The sequence below is a fragment of the Heptranchias perlo genome, chromosome 22 (genome assembly GCF_035084215.1).
Source record: "Heptranchias perlo isolate sHepPer1 chromosome 22, sHepPer1.hap1, whole genome shotgun sequence".
Classification (NCBI taxonomy): Eukaryota; Metazoa; Chordata; class Chondrichthyes; order Hexanchiformes; family Hexanchidae; genus Heptranchias; species Heptranchias perlo.
Genome location: NC_090346.1, coordinates 6,869,577 through 6,885,590, shown reverse-complemented (window position 1 = coordinate 6,885,590; position 16,014 = coordinate 6,869,577). Strand labels below are relative to the sequence as shown.

General features: G+C 41.7%; 1 protein-coding gene across 1 annotated transcript in view; it reads left to right on the top strand.

Annotated features, from left to right (window-relative positions):
* The window catches only part of fbxl18 (F-box and leucine-rich repeat protein 18), a 34,513-nt gene extending 21,473 nt beyond the window's left edge, over positions 1 to 13,040 (top strand). The window contains exon 4 of the mRNA XM_068002875.1: positions 12,174 to 13,040. Within this exon, the coding sequence (XP_067858976.1) occupies positions 12,174 to 12,330 (157 nt within the window). The 3' untranslated portion in view covers positions 12,331 to 13,040. The remainder of the gene's footprint in view (positions 1 to 12,173) is intronic.
* Positions 13,041 to 16,014: the final 2,974 nt, after the last annotated feature.

Below are 16,014 nucleotides of genomic sequence, written 5' to 3'. Positions count from 1 at the left end.
AACACTTCATGGTTGTGGTATATTCCATTTTGATTGAGGATGGATCTCACTTGCCATCAATGCACAGCCTTTCTGCGAATCAGCAGTTTGCGGCATGTTAAAGGGGGACACTGGAGGATCAGTGGAGATTTTAAGTGAAACAAGGGCAACATTAAAACCAGTAACTAATTGGGAGACTCTGTCTCCTCTTAAAGGTGGGAGAGGAAATAACACATTTACAGGGGAAGTTAGCTTTGTGGTAAACAATGAGTTACAAATAACGAGTACACTTAAGTATTATTGGGGATATGTGTTTTCTTTTGTGGAGGGGTTTGTTTAATTGTATCTGTCTACTCCACTTAACTTCCATTTTTCACCTGCTGTCCTCCGCATGCCAATGCAGCGAGTGACAGGTGTGGTTCTGCAAGTGGCAGCAACCACTAACTGTCAAGGTTTCATTTCAGAGTCTGGATAGTGATTGTTGAGCAGACTATTGAACAGTGGAGGCCACTGCAACGGAGACCAACCCCGTCCATATACATGTACTTCCAGCAGGACTCACTGGGCAGCATTTGAGAAGCAGGAGCCCTGGCCAATAGTTTGTTTTCCCCTCACTAACACAAGGATGCATACCTTGTAGCACCTGCACTGAAATTAGCTAACTACACACGAACTGGCAATGGAATGTGGGATTATTCTAGTCTATATGGCTTGATGTTTATTTACCCACTGAGCCATTGGGGGAACTATCCTAAAGAAAGAAAGACTTGAAGTCCCAATGCGCTTTACAGCCAATGAAGTACTTTTGAAGTGTAGTCACTGTTATAATGTAGGAGACTATTTGTGCACAGTAAGGTCCCATAAACAGCAATGTGATAATGACAAGATAATCTTTTTAGTGTTGTTGGTTAAGGGATAAATATTGGCCAGGAAATTGGGGAAAACATCGCCCGTCTCCACCCCGTCTCAGCTCATCATCTGCTGAAACCCTGATCCAGGCCTTTGTTACCTCCTAGACTTGACTATGTCCTGGCCGGCCTCCCATCTTCCACCCTCCATAAACTTGAGCTCATCCAAAACTCTGCTCCCCGTATCCTAATAATGACAAGATAATCTGTTTTTAGTGATGTTGGTTGAGGGATAAATATTGGCCAGGAAATTGGGGAAAACTCCTCTGCTCTTCTTCAAAATGGTGCCATGGGATCTTTTACGTCCACCTGAGAGGGCAGACAGGGCCTCAGCTTAACATCTCATCCAAAAGACAGCACCTCCAACTAGATTTTGTGCTCCAGTCTCTGTAATGGGACTTCAACCCACAACTTTCTGACTCTGAGGCGAGAGTGCTGCCACTGGGCCACGGCTGATGCAATCATAAAGGCACTTTGTGAAAGGATGAGCAGGCTAATGATGGGAGTAAGTTGTTTTCTTTTTCCTCTTACCCCTTGGAAATATCTTCCTGACCCATGGCCAGAACTGACTGGATCACAAATTTGATGAATTAAAGTGCTGATAATAGAACCGATGATAGTGTGTTTTTAAAATAATATATACTTGTACAAATAGTTTAGGAGAAACTGGTCTAACTGTTTGTTTGCTTCTGCACTACCTTTGTGACATGTATCTTAGACTAGAGAATATGGTTCAGGTTATCAACGCTGGCAAATAGGAGTTGCTGATGCTTGAGCATGTTTTGGAAAATAAATCACACCAATTCTTCCAGGTAATGCACAATAAATAAACTGACTGACCTGCATGTAATCTGTTAATGTAAATCATTCAAATGCCTAAATTAATATCAGATTACATTGCTTATTCCAGAAAAACACGGCATCAATATTTAGTCCACAATAATTATCGTTTGGGTAATAGCGGAAGCAGCTGCTCAAGGGACTCTGGCTTGCTAAACCAATATAGCATGTAGGTACAAATACCAGGAACTGAGGCACAATCAGATTTCCATTTATTTAAACAATGATCCCATTGTGGAACTGGCTTGGCAGAGTTACTGGGCTGATGGTGAGACAGCACTGAATTAACGTCAGATATGGTTGTTAGCTCAGGATGTTTTGAGGTTTTAATGCTAATTCACCACTCTTGAGCACAGTCTAGCTGGCTAACTGCTCTGTTGTCAACAAGCATGGTTTGGGCAAATATTCAAGTAATAAGATGTCAGTCTTTAACATTTTTTGAAAAAATTACCAATGGTGCACATTTCTGGCTGTACATTTTCTTGGCCCCGTCCTAAGTCTCATCTACATGCTGTCCCTCGGCGACATCATCCGAAACCACAACGTCCGGTTCCACACGTACGCTGACAGACACCCAGCTCTACCTCACCATCACCTCCCTCCAAACTCCACTGTCTCTGATTTGTCACATTGCTTGTCCAACGAGCAAAAAATTCCTCCAACTAAATATTGGGACGACCGAAGCCATTGTTTTCGGTCCCCGCCACGTACTCCGTTCCCTAGCCGCCACCGCCTCCATCCTTCTCCCTTGCCACTGTCGAAGGCTGAACCAGACCGTTCACAACCTTGGCGTCCTATTTGACCCTGAGGTGAGCTTGCAACTACGTATCCGCTCCATCACCAAGACCGCCTACTTCCACCTCTCGTAACATCGCCCGTCTCCACCCCGTCTCAGCTCATCATCTGCTGAAACCCTGATCCAGGCCTTTGTTACCTCCTAGACTTGACTATGTCCTGGCCGGCCTCCCATCTTCCACCCTCCATAAACTTGAGCTCATCCAAAACTCTGCTCCCCGTATCCTAATAATGACAAGATGATCTGTTTTTAGTGATGTTGGTTGAGGGATAAATATTGGCCAGGAAATTGGGGAAAACTCCTCTGCTCTTCTTCAAAATGGTGCCATGGGATCTTTTACGTCCACCTGAGAGGGCAGACCAAAAGACGGCACCTCCGACTAGATTTTGTGCTCCAGTCTCTGTAATGGGACTTCAACCCACAACTTTCTGACTCTGAGGCGAGAGTGCTGCCACTGGGCCACGGCTGATGCAATCATAAAGGCACTTTGTTGAAGGATGAGCAGGCTAATGATGGGAGTGAGTTGTTTTCTTTTTCCTTTTACCTCATTGTACTTGGAAATATTTTCCTGACCCATGGCCAGAACTGACTAGATCACAAATTTGATGAATTAAAGTGACTCTCACCAAGTCCCGTTCTCCCATCGCCCCCGTGCTTGCTGGCCTACATTGGCTCCCAGTCCGGGAACGCCTCGATTTTTAAAATTCTCATCCTTGTTTTCTCCCTATCTCTGTAACCTTCTCCAGCCCTACAACCCTCCGAGATCTCGGCGTTCCTCCAATCCTTGCCTCTTGGGCATCTCCAATTTTAATCGCTCCACCGTTGGCAGCCGAGCCTTCAGCTGCCTTGGCCCTAAGCTCTGGAATTCCCTCCCTAAACCCCTCCGCCTCTCTATCTGTCGCTCCTCTAAGACGCTCCTTAAAACCTGCCTCTTTGACCAAGTCTGTCCTAATATTTCTTTATGTGGCTCGTTGTCAAATTTTGTTTGATAATCGCCCCTGTGAAGTGCCATGGAATGTTTTACTACGTTAAAGGTATGATATAAATGCAAGTTGTTGTTGATAGTGCTATTGGTGACAGCTGGACTTGCATTTCATAGCCATTATAGCTGGAGATTGTGTAGAGTGAGAATGAGGAAATTTAAGTGGATCTTGTAGTTCAGGAAAAATCGAAGTTACGTATTGGTGTATAAAACATGAAGGGATAGAGTTTACGTTAGATTGCGTTGGTTTTATCAGCGCAATTCTCCCGAACCAGCGTAAAAGATCATGGAAAATCAAGCGCAATTTACGTCAGGCATAAATTGAGTTTCTGCAATCTTTTGCGCTGGTTCAAAAATCATCGTGCCCAAAGCTGGCCCCACCCACGAAATTGGCCACGCCCCCAGATAGAAATAATGAGGATGGCAAGTTTCCGCTAATTGCAGCCGTTCAAGGAGGGTCTTCAAATTAAGCTGGTTTTCTTAGAGGCACAGGCATTAGTAGGCAAGTTTTAAATGTTTTTACATATTAAAACTTTAATTTACTAAGAAACTGACTAGTGTGCACCAATGAAAGTAGTAAATGGTTCAGTATAGTTTCTTTAAGTCGTTTTCAGTCATTTAAAATTGGGTTACTCACAGGTGGAGGACTAGACACTTACACAAAAAATAAGCATTTTTGGTGAAACCTATTTTCAGCTGCATTAATAAAACTGCAACAGGTTACCATGCTTAAATATATGAATGAATATCTTTTTATTGCAAAAGAAAAAAAAACGATTACGCTCTATTGAGTTGCTGAATTGTGCTGGTTCGTGGAAGATTTTACATTCGTGATCGTGCAAATACATTTTAATGGAAACTTGAACTGTAACCTAACTGGTGCAATTTTTGGGGCGCAATTTGTGTCCAATTACTGATTGCGCCCAAAGCGGAAACTGTACCTGAAATTTGCAACAGCGATATTTAAAAGAGGAATATAATTAGAGCCAGACCTTTCAGGAGCGAGATTAGAAAACATTTCTACACACAAAGGGTGGTAGAAGTTTGGAACTCTCTTCCGCAAACGGCAATTGATACTAGCTCAATTGCTAAATTTAAATCTGAGATAGATAGCTTTTTGGCAACCAAAGGTATTAAGGGATATGGGCCAAAGGCAGGTATATGGAGTTAGATCACAGATCAGCCATGATCTTATCAAATGGCGGAGCAGGCACGAGGGGCTGAATGGCCTACTCCTGTTCCTATAAGTTTTGGGGAGAGGGGTGAAGATAGCTACAGAACCACCTGCCACAATCACTGAAGTTTAGCTAGGTTTTACTATAGTGAAATTTGGTTCTTTTACTGAGGAAATTCTAGTATCCCATTTTATTTAGCTTTCATTCAGTTACAAACTAACATATAACAGCAGCCCTAAGGAAACTAGCTGCCATTGTTTACCCTAGTATGGTCAGGCCTATGGGTTGTGCAGTGTAGCCATCAGCTCACTGGATGTAGACTAAGTTAATAAACTTAATTTTTAAAAATGTTCTAATCCAGAAATCAAAAAATAATTTCCAGATTGATTTCTTTTTTCTTTGAATTGCATTATTAGTGCTCAGTTAGGATTGTCATCTAAAAGGTATTACATAATGTATGTGTTTAAGACTGACTTTAGCTCTGCTGCAAATGTTGCCATGGCAACTTATTCTTCCAGGTCATCCTAACATTTACTATCTGGTGCGCAGGCAGAAGGTCCAAGGAACTGGCAGCAATAGCAATGGGGAAGAGTGTGAATGAAGCAATAGCAAAGGGGAAGAGTGTGAATGAATGAAAGCACTGTAGTGAAGACCAACAGTGGGTAACTGCATAAAATATTGGAATCTTTGGTGTCTATTTTGAAAGGGCAAGACACTAAGATCTCCTAGAAATGATCAGCAATTTCAGCCTGACATTGATGCATGCTGCTTGTTGTGCTAATACCTTTACCTCAATAATTAGATAATTAAGGTGACTCCCCTCACTGAAGTTTAGTGCCGGTGCCTTATGGCAATTTTATTTATTTAAATACACCTTTAAAGAGCCTTGAGTGGCACTGTTGTTTAATATGTAAACTTTGATAACCTTATCCACCAGTAACATAGCATCTGTTTCATACTTCACACGTAGCTCAGTGGAACAGCTCCTCGGTAAACTTTGCAACAAATCAGATTGTTATTTCCACTTTTATGTAGACGTGTTTTAAATGCTTGACAACCTACATCTGTTTAATATATAAAATGAACGTCCGTCAGCTCTGCCTCCAGCAATGGAGGAAATAAGAATTGTCTGTATTCAGGCAGTAGTAGAAAATGTACTTTTTTAAGTGAGAAATACTGATCAAAATTTAACCTCACCCACCCCAAGAAAATGCACATGCTTGAAAGATGATGATTTTCTGTGGAATTTTATTTTCAGTTCTGTTCTCACGTCTTTTTCAAGTCTTCATCCAAGAGGGTAGCCAGATGGCTTGCTGCCAGGTCTCTGCCAGTGGCACTCTGTAATTACCCACCAGGAGGTTAGTGAGATGGGCCAAGGGGACTTTCCATCTGTTCCTGTGGGGATTTGCCAAGCAGAAGCATTCTGGCCACTGTTGGCAGTACACCGTGTATTGAATTGTGTGTTGGTGTGTTTAGTCCGCAGCAGCAAAAAAAAACATTTTATATTTGGCTCTTAACAAGTGAGTAATTTACAGCAACCAAGTTGAGGCCATTCGATCACGAGAAAGAGCTCGTAGTAACTGCATGAGTGTCTGAAGTTTGATTTTTGTTTTTAAATGTTTCCATTACCCTCTTCCCCTCCCATCCTCATAACTTTCTTCTCACCTGTTGTGAAGGTGTGGCCTTGACTCATTTGGAGTACAACTCCACTGGCACTCTGGCACCATGCCCACATGACCATTTTTATTCATTTGTGAGCCTGGACAGTGAATGTTGGCAGGTTGGTTGAGCGGCATCCAAGTTGTTTCTTTGCAGAAGATATTCTGTTTTTTTCTGAATTGTTGGAAACCATTTTGAGGCCTCATGTTTTGTCCCAACTAAAAGGAGACATGTTTATGTATTAAAGACTGAGCTACCATGAAAGCGATGAAGGATTGGACAGAGAGATTGAGTTTAAACTGGTCGGAGCAGGTACGCTGTGTAAACACAGGCAGGAAACAGGATGAACTCTACCGACAATTGGAATGGTGGCATAAAATCAGACTGGGCCCTTTTTGTTGATTTTAAGTCTTTTCAATTCAAGCTTTCATGCTGTCAGTGGGATTAAAAGCATATTTGAATAAGGTTGTATTTTTATTTTTCTTTCCAATCCCTGCCTGGTTTCTCTTCTCTCCCTCTGTTCCCACCCCTCAGTTTTTTTTTTCTCTTATGGGTATTGCATTTACTCTTTCAGTAGAAGGGCGGGACCCTGTAGCCTGCAGACTTCTCGACAGCTATTATTGCTGCTGGGTTGTGATTCTTTGTAAGATTTGTCTATGCCTGTTTTGGAGCTTTCCTTTTACATTTAGGGTTTGTATCTCTTGTTTATTTTTCCCCTAGCCAATTCTCTCCTCTCCCTGCCTCTCCCTGAAATCAGTGAAGCCTTGCTGGGGGTGGGGTCCACGAGTAGAGGTTGCCCTCTGGTACTTTGCTTAAGTGGCTATTATTCATGTTTGAGCCTAGATGGTGAATGCCAGCAGACAATTCCACCATGGAAGGCTTCGCATCCTATCCTCATCCAATGGACACAACGCAGCGCTGGAAAGAGGTGAGGACCCCTGGCCATTTTTTTTTGTTCCCCTCACACAATGTCCAAACACTACTACCAGTAATCCGGAGCAGGACCTCAGTAGATATTGTTTTTAATCTTTTTGTTTGCTCCTCTAGATGGTGTGTGTTAACATGCTATTCACCCATGGATGGGGATTCACATTCAAGCCCAGTTTTGTTCTCATCTGATTCTGCGCACACTTTTTTTAGCAGAGCTTGCTGAATAATGATGAGACACCAATTGCAGCATCTGAACTCCTGTCCTGCCTGAGGTCAGCTAACTCAGTGCGGACCAAGGTTGGAACCTGAGGGCCTACAGCTCTGTATTGCCGAGTGTTACAGCATACGGCATGATTTGCCATGGATGGGGTACTAAAAATGGACATTTAAGAAGAATTGTGTAAATCCAGGCATTTTAACTAAACTATTTATAAATAGATAAAGAATGAAAGAGACTCTAACAAAAACAAATTTTAAATAGTGATGATGCGTCTAAGAACGTATTAGATGGAAACTACACAGAAAATGATGCAGATAATCTCAAATGTGGAATACTCCTTCCTCTCCCCCCTAACCATTAAATATTTTCTGGTCAGAAAATGTTCACAATAAAATATTGGGCAGACTTCCTCCATCTTGTGTAAGGTATCTCTATTTGACTCTCCACAAAGGATGGTTGATGTGACTCCTTCAAACATTCTGCTTGTCTGCAAGCAAATGCCAGTCAGATGTGTTTATATTTTTAATAATTTCACCTTTTTATGAGGGGTGGGTCTGAGGTGATTGAACTCTTTCTCTCGTTTCTATCAGAAACGTGCAGGAGACCTCTGTATAGGACAGTTGAATTGTCTGTGGTTTTGAGAAACATTGTGAAGCTTTTGAGCAAATTTTAAATGAAAAGCAAGCAAACTGCTGTCAGACTGTTTAATGTTCACACATGAAATAAGTTGTGGCTTGTCTAGTTAATCATAATTACCTTCATCTCTCGCCATATATCTAATATAAATGTCATTCCCTTCCGCTGTAATAAGCTTCACAATTTGCACAGGTGGGAGGTGTACATTCCATCGTATTCGAACTGTGGAGGATCAAGGTCGGACTTGGGAGTTGGTGGAGATTGGGGCTTTCATGGAGAGTGCACTGCTTTCAGTAAAGCTTTGAACATCAAAGCATTTCTGTGTCACAAAAGCTTTAAAGCATGTAACGCTTTCTTCTAACTCTTATATAAATACTCAAATTTTTATCGATCAGTTTTCTTCAGATTGTCGTCCTTCATTTTGATTTTTGTCACCGTTAACACTTTGATGTCTGCATGTTAATCAGTGATTTTTACTTTCTGGTAGAGGAGTTTGGAGTCCTAACATTACGCGGTGACTCTGATCTTAAATACAATGCCCTTAAGACTTAGTAAAGCAAGACTTCAGATAACAGCCTTGAAAACATTAAACAAGTCATTGTGTGGTAGCCTTAGGATATTATTGACTTGATGGTTTTGAATTTTTCGTTCTTTGTAGTAACCTCTTGCTGCATGTTTAATTCGTTAGCAAAATTTGCATTATGTAAAAGAAAGCCAAAACAAGAAACCCAGATAGGTTGGAGCATTTGGTAAGCAGTGTTTTTCGGTGAAGTGGTACTTCTGGCGTGAGAGAGTGTGACATGTTTGGCTGATGCATGTAATGTCCCTTCTGATCTCTGCTGAGTCCCAAAGTGAATCACCCAAACAGAGGAGGGAAAGAATTGTGCTTCTTCCATATCTTAGTGAGGTTAGATTTCCTAACCACTGCAGATAAAATAGATCTGCATGGGTTTACACTGAGCCATACAAGACAAGATGGTCCTCTTTTTGATCTCGGTTCTGTGTGGAGTTTGCCAGTATTAATGCCTGATGGCTCTGCACCTACCCTGCTGGGACTGCACGTATGGACCCAAGTGAAAATCCAGCAGGTTTAATTATGATGGACCCAAAATTGAATAGACTGCCAAAATGAGCTATCCAGGCATTTGTAGCCATATGATGCTGTCTTATGAAACAGTAGCTCCATATGACCTTCATTAGAGGAAATAAAAACTATGTGCAAATCTTGCTCTATTTACATTCAATTGCATTAAATAAATATCCTGATTAGTTTAGTAGGTAAATGCGCTATCAGTGATAACAGACCAGGAAAGAGCAGGGATGTTGTTTGCTGATCTCGGCCGGCATAGTGGTCCTATAATTGGTCTCCAAATCCTTTGAGCTTGCAGCGGGGAGGAAAGAATCGGCTAGCAGTTACTGCTTCCAATTGCTACCGAGTCACCCCCAGCTGGAAAGCGCATGTGATGTCACATACAGTCAAATGGGCTGCCAACGTTTGCAGTCTAGGCTCATTCATGAAGAATGCCCATTTGGGTGAAGACCAAAAGGCAGCTAGCACCTTTTGAAGTAGCGGTACCTCTACCTCAGCATGCGTGGCCAGTACTCTTGATATTGTTTGTCACCCCTGCTTTCAGTACCCTAGAACTGGCTGTCAAATACTACACTGGGGCAGTGGAGTGGATCTACTTGCGGAAGGTTGGAGGTGAAGATACGTTGGGGGTGGGCAAGACTGCATTGTTTCTAAGCTTACTTGAAGGAAGAAGACATGTCTTGGTATTGCCTCAAATTTCAAAGTGGGAACAATGTGTAATTGTTCAGTGGTCCCAGTGAATGCCAAAAACATTAAACAGCCTCACGGCCCTGAGGGAAACAGCAGCCTAAGCATAGATCATAAAAATACCAATGGGTTGGGAAATCATTTTTGTCACTCATCAAAAAATGTGAATTTATGTTCTAAAATAGCTTGCAGGTAACTAGCGCCCCTCCACACAATAAATCGAATGACCGTATTTCATTCTTGGCCTACAGGATTTTTTTTTTGAAAACCAGCACCTCCACAGGTGTGCAGGGAATGTTGGTACCCCAGGCGATTGGGTTCCATTATCTCTAGATGTTTTTGGCTTCAGTTACCTCTACATCTATTTTATTAACTCAATAAATGGTTCCTTTTACTAAAAACTATAGAACTGGTGCCAATCAAAATATGCAAATCTGATTTTTGTATCTAATATCCCTGCTTAAAAACAAAACACCTGTGAGTAATTGATCTAATTTTTTTAGAAAAATTTTATCCTTTTTCATATTATGAGCTCTGGTCCAGTCTGTTGAAAAGTTTTCTCAACTGTAGCCTATAAGGGAGTACAGGTTCAATCCAGTGCATATTAACCTAGGGACGTTTTGGGCTGGCAAAGACCACTGGCTCATCTAGCCTACCCTTAATAGCTCCTATCAGTTTCTATAGTGCGATTTTGGAACTAATAGCCCTATATCCCTTTTCTTAGTAGCAATTCCTTCCTTTTGTCAAAAAATAAACCTGTCTTTGCTCTGTGTTCCAGCATCACTGCTGGCAATCTCTCTTCACAATACTGTCATCCTCTTTTTAAAAAAAAAACTGTTGCCTAAATTTCCCATTTTCCTTTAACCATCCTTAATTTTAAACTGTGTCCCTTAGTCCTCGAATCCTGTGCCCAACACACGAACTTTCCTTGATCCAAATCCTCCATACTTCTTAAAATCGTAGACCTATCAAGTTCCCCTCCTCCTCCTCAGAGTAATGTCTTAGGATAGACTCATTTCTTCATAACGCGGCCTACTGAAGTTGATTAATCAGTCTTGTAGTCTCCTCCTGGACTCTCTAGTAATTCTACGTCTTGCCCATAATACCAAGATGAAAACTGACACAGTACTCCAGATGCAACCTTCCCCTGAGGCAAGATACAACTTCAGCATCACCTCCAACATCACCTCCTTGGTTTTATAAGTCACTCTTTGGCTATACATCCCAGCATTTTATTTGCATTCTTCAGTGGTTTTAACAACTTATCCACCAAAACCCCCAGATAATTTTCTCTCTCCCTTGCCCCAAGCATGTTGCCATTTAATTTGTTACTCACATTCCTGCTACCTAATCTCTCAACTTTACACTTGTATTGAACTTCATCTTCCACCCCGTGCCCTTTGACCTAGCCTGTCCAGATCTCTTTGGATTATTGCAAATTGATTGTCAGTAAACGAGAGCAAACCTGTACTGTAACCTACAGTACTTGCAAGAACACAGTGTCTTCATTCAAAAGTAGTATGTGCCTCATTTCTCCCTCCATTGCAGTTTTCTTGCCTCTCCTGAAAGTGCTAATTCATACAGGGCTACAGTTCCAGATTCCCTCTGGTACCTCTCCCAAGTGACCATTCTTCATATGTGAGTCTCATGAGTATCAGCAAACGATTGAATCAAAGTGGGCATCACAGCTAACTGTTACAGCAAAAGCCACTGGATAACTTTCTGGAGCAGAGAGTGTAGCTGACTCTCCTTCTCTTCTGCCCCACCCCAGTCCCAGACTGCTGGGGCTAAGTATAGCACCTTTACTGCTACTCTGGCTGAGAACAGTTAACTCAGCACAACCTGGGAATTGAGTTCAGGACTTTTCTGGTCTGCATAACAAGCTCCCCACTGGGCAGTGCATTTATCAACTAAGCCCTCATGGGCAACAAACTTATTTTTTAATGAAATATGCCACTGAAGTGGTTAAAATGAACAGTAAAAATAGTAATAGTTTAGTAAGTTCATGTAGCTAGAACATTTCCAGCTCCACAGCTCATACTCCATTGCATTATGTGCTATTACCCAGGTTAATACTGTTCTTTCTAGGCCTCTGCGGATGCTGCTTTTTAACTCCCATGGAATACAAAAGAGCAACCTGATGCCTTGTCCTCTGGGCTATTATAAATTCATGTCTCACTTCAACAACGTCATTAAAGATTGATGGAAGTAGGGCTTCCTTTTCTGTCCAATACCTATCTTTCTAATCTGTTGCCTTGTGTTTTCCTCTAGTTTCCAGACTGACCGGCCGGCGCTGAATGTGGCCATTTTCCCACTCCTTCACGAAGGACTTGCTGACATCATCCGAGATGTTCCCATGATGCACTTGGATGAAATAACACTATTTAAAAGCCGTGTTGCAGAAGATCCTCTGCATCTCTGGTGGTGATATTCAATGCTGCGAAGAAGGAAAAGGAATTGAATACAGTGCTGATGACCCCATGTGTGATTATCCACCCGAATCTCCCTTGCCTGTAGATGACCCTGTCATTTAAAAAAAACACACGCATGTGTGGAACCAGGAAAGGATTGAAGTTTGAAAATTACAGAAGTGTTTTGTTCTGGGTTTTTATTTTGTTGCCTTGTTTTCCTGCAAAACTCCACAGAATTTGGGTCAACACCAATAGTGATGGATTTTATGTGTAGCAAGTTTTATGTTGTGCCTACTGTAGTCTTCACAGTAATTGGAAATAGGAACATGAGAAGCCAAGGACAAGTAACGACCACTCAACCCATCAACGCTCATCCCCCTAGTACAGTAACTCTCCCAGAATAGCGTTCAGTTGTCTTTTGAGCATAACTAATGTTTGCCTCTACTCACTGCTTAATTTACTTTTCACTAGATTAAATCCTCTGGTTATACTTTTCCAGGCTCGCTGTTGCAAAAATCTGGGTGTAACCAAGCTTAGATTAGGTTCTCTTTTTTTGTTGCTCTGTGCCCACATTAACTGCTGCTTTTCTAGACAGTGCTTGAGCTACATTATTTCTTCAGCTCATACACTTTACAGTTGGAATCAGTCTTGTTCTCCTGTGCACCCTCTTTGGTGTTTGTATTTGTTCTTTGTGATGTGGTGACCAGAATTAAATACAGTTCTTCAAGTGTGGTCTGACCAGTGTATTGTAAAGTCTTTGCGTAATCTCTTGGCGCTTGTACGCTATCTTCTGGCTAAGTATCCCACCATTCTGTATCCTTTTCTTTAAATTGCTTTGCCGTATTGTCCAGACATTGAAAGTGATAATACTACCATCACTCTCAACTCCCTTTCTAGGTGTCTCAATCCAATTCATTATATACTTATGCACATCACAGAATTACATAGAATTTACAGCACAGACACAGACCATTCGGCCCAATTGGCCGATGCCGGCGTTTATGCTCCACATGAGATTCCTCCCACCCCACTTCATCTGACCCTAAGAGCATTTCCTTCTATCCCTTTCTCCCTCGTGCTTATCTAGCTTCCCCTTAAATGACTATTATATAATACTTTACATTTATATATGCTAAATGCATGTGCTGTTTGAATACCCAAGCGCATTGCTGATCTAAATCTTTTGCAACATTTTTTCTGTGGGTCAGATTGACAATTGGCTTTCATTGCTTATTTGAGTCTTTTGTGTCTTCTGCTCCAGGCACCTGTTCAAAGCCGGAATTGTGCCCTTATTGAGATCAAGTGAGATTGCAGTTCACTTTGTTTGCAATGCATGCTGTGCAGGGTGAAACACCCTGACTAATAATAAAATCATTTTCAGGATTCCTGTGGTGGCTGAGTTGGTGAAGACCTTATGCCGTACAGACCAGCCCATTCCCAGGTTTCATCTCTGCTCAGTGCTGTGGCAGCTGGTCTCAGTCAGAGCCATGCATGTGCTGCTGCAGCTGGCTTCCTTGCTCAAAGCTAGGGAGGGGAAAAATCCACGCTGGCTCCTTTCCCTAATTGCTAGCCCAGAGTCAAATAGCCTGCCAGAATTCATCGTCTAGGCTCATGTGAAGAATGGCCACCTGGGTGATGTCAATGGGTGTCTGTAGAGCTGTATCCCAACATGACATCATGCCTTCAGGAGAAAAGAAGGGAGAAGTTTCACAGGCATTACATTTACTTTTTCTTTTAAAAAGAGCACTTTTTCAATAGGTAATTTTAAACTGCTGCAGTACCACTGAACTCCTGTTGGTAGAGCTGCTGAGCTATTAAAGATTAGTGTTTTCACAGCGCCATCACCTTGATTGTAACGGTATTGTAGGGATTCCAAACCATTTCTGTTCTTCCTATTTGTTTTATGAACCCATCATTATTTGATATATTGTATAAATTACATTAGAGAAGGGAGCCATTTGACCCATGGCATGACACTATTGGTGCTCGAGCTTCAACTAAAGCGATTGCTCTAATCCCATTTCTTTGCCCTTTCCCTCTATCCTTTTATAATCATCTCAATCTCTCTCCATTAATTCTTTTAACTAAGCAACTTAATGCAGATAAGGAACTGAAGCTTGTACCTGGAAATAAGCAGATTCTCGTTTCCTCTCTCCTGTCACTGTTCAGTGGTTGTATACATACAAAAAGGATGAGAAAAGACCATTTGGCCCATCACCACCTTATCCAGATATGGTGCAACCACATAGACAATTTATCTAACTGCAAAAGAAGGGGGAAAAACTAGTGAGGAAAATCCTTTTTTAAAAATCCTTTCTGATCCCTAAGACAAGCCCTAGCCCATTTTCTGATTATTATCCCAGCTAGCTAACAACTTTACTTCACTATCTGTCTTAACTCTTTATCTACATTTTCTACAGATGCCCTCCAGTGCCACTATCCCTATCCATCTCAAATAATTTATCCAACTTGACTGAATCCGATCCCTTTGTTGTTTCAGGAAATGTCAGTCTCCTCTCTAATCCTATGTTTCTACAAAGTTAATAGCCCCAACTCTTGGAGCCTAGCTTGGTGACCCTTAATGCCTTCTCAAAAAATTTGACATCCTGTGCCATGTGCGGAGACCAAAACTGGACACACTGCTCCAAGTGAGGATGTACCAAAGCTTTGTATAGCCTATGTATAGTGCTCTCTATTTTACACCCTGGTCCTCAGAAACACTCTTAAGGTCTATTTGGCCTCCCTATAGCCACCTCACAGTGCTTGTGGAGTTGTCAACTAATCTCGGGTAGCTCGAACTGTAACCTTTTAGCTAGTATCCCTGCATGGTATAAACAGAACTTAACGTTTTCCCACCCTAAATGAATGTAACTGCATTTGTCTATGTGGAGGGATATCTGCCACATCTGGACCCGGACCCATTCTCCCAAATCAGCCTGTAACCTATTTGGTCCAAATTACTCAAGCCCTGTATACATTTTTGTGTCCTTTTTCAAATTTACAGATGGTTCCATTAATGCCTTCATACTTATCATTAGTGAAAATGATGACCAGCAATGGTCACAACAAATTTTTTTTGCACAGCGAGTTGTTATGGTCTGGAATGCACTGCCTGAAATGGCGGTGGAAGCAGATTCAATAGTAACTTTCAAAAGGGAATTGGATAAATACTTGAAGGGAAGAAAATTTGCAGGGCTATGGGGAAAGAACAGAGGAATGGGGCTAAATGGATAGCTTTTCCAAAGAGCCGGCATATGCACGATGGGCCGAATGGCCACCTGTGCTGTATGATTCTATGATAATCCTCTGCCTGTGAGATTTCAACCAGTTACCTATCGAGTATGATTGCTCTTATAACTCAATATGATCTCATCTTTGGTCAAAAACCTTCTATGTGGTATTTTGTCAAAGGTTTTTTTGAAAATCTAGATGTACAGGCCTGCTATCATCTGCTATTTTGGTCACTTCCTTAAAGAACTTGGTCAGGTCGGTGAGGCAGCACCTCTGTTTCCAGAAGCTGTACTGGGAATCCTTAATAAAAGGTTGCAGTCCCTCTAATTGATTGTAAATCACATCCAGTATAATGCCTTACAGCAAATTCCCTACAGTTGATGTCTCATAGGTTACAGTAGCCTAGTGGTTATGGTACTGGACTAGTAAGGCAGAAGTTGAGAGCTCAAATCCTACCATGGCAATCTGTA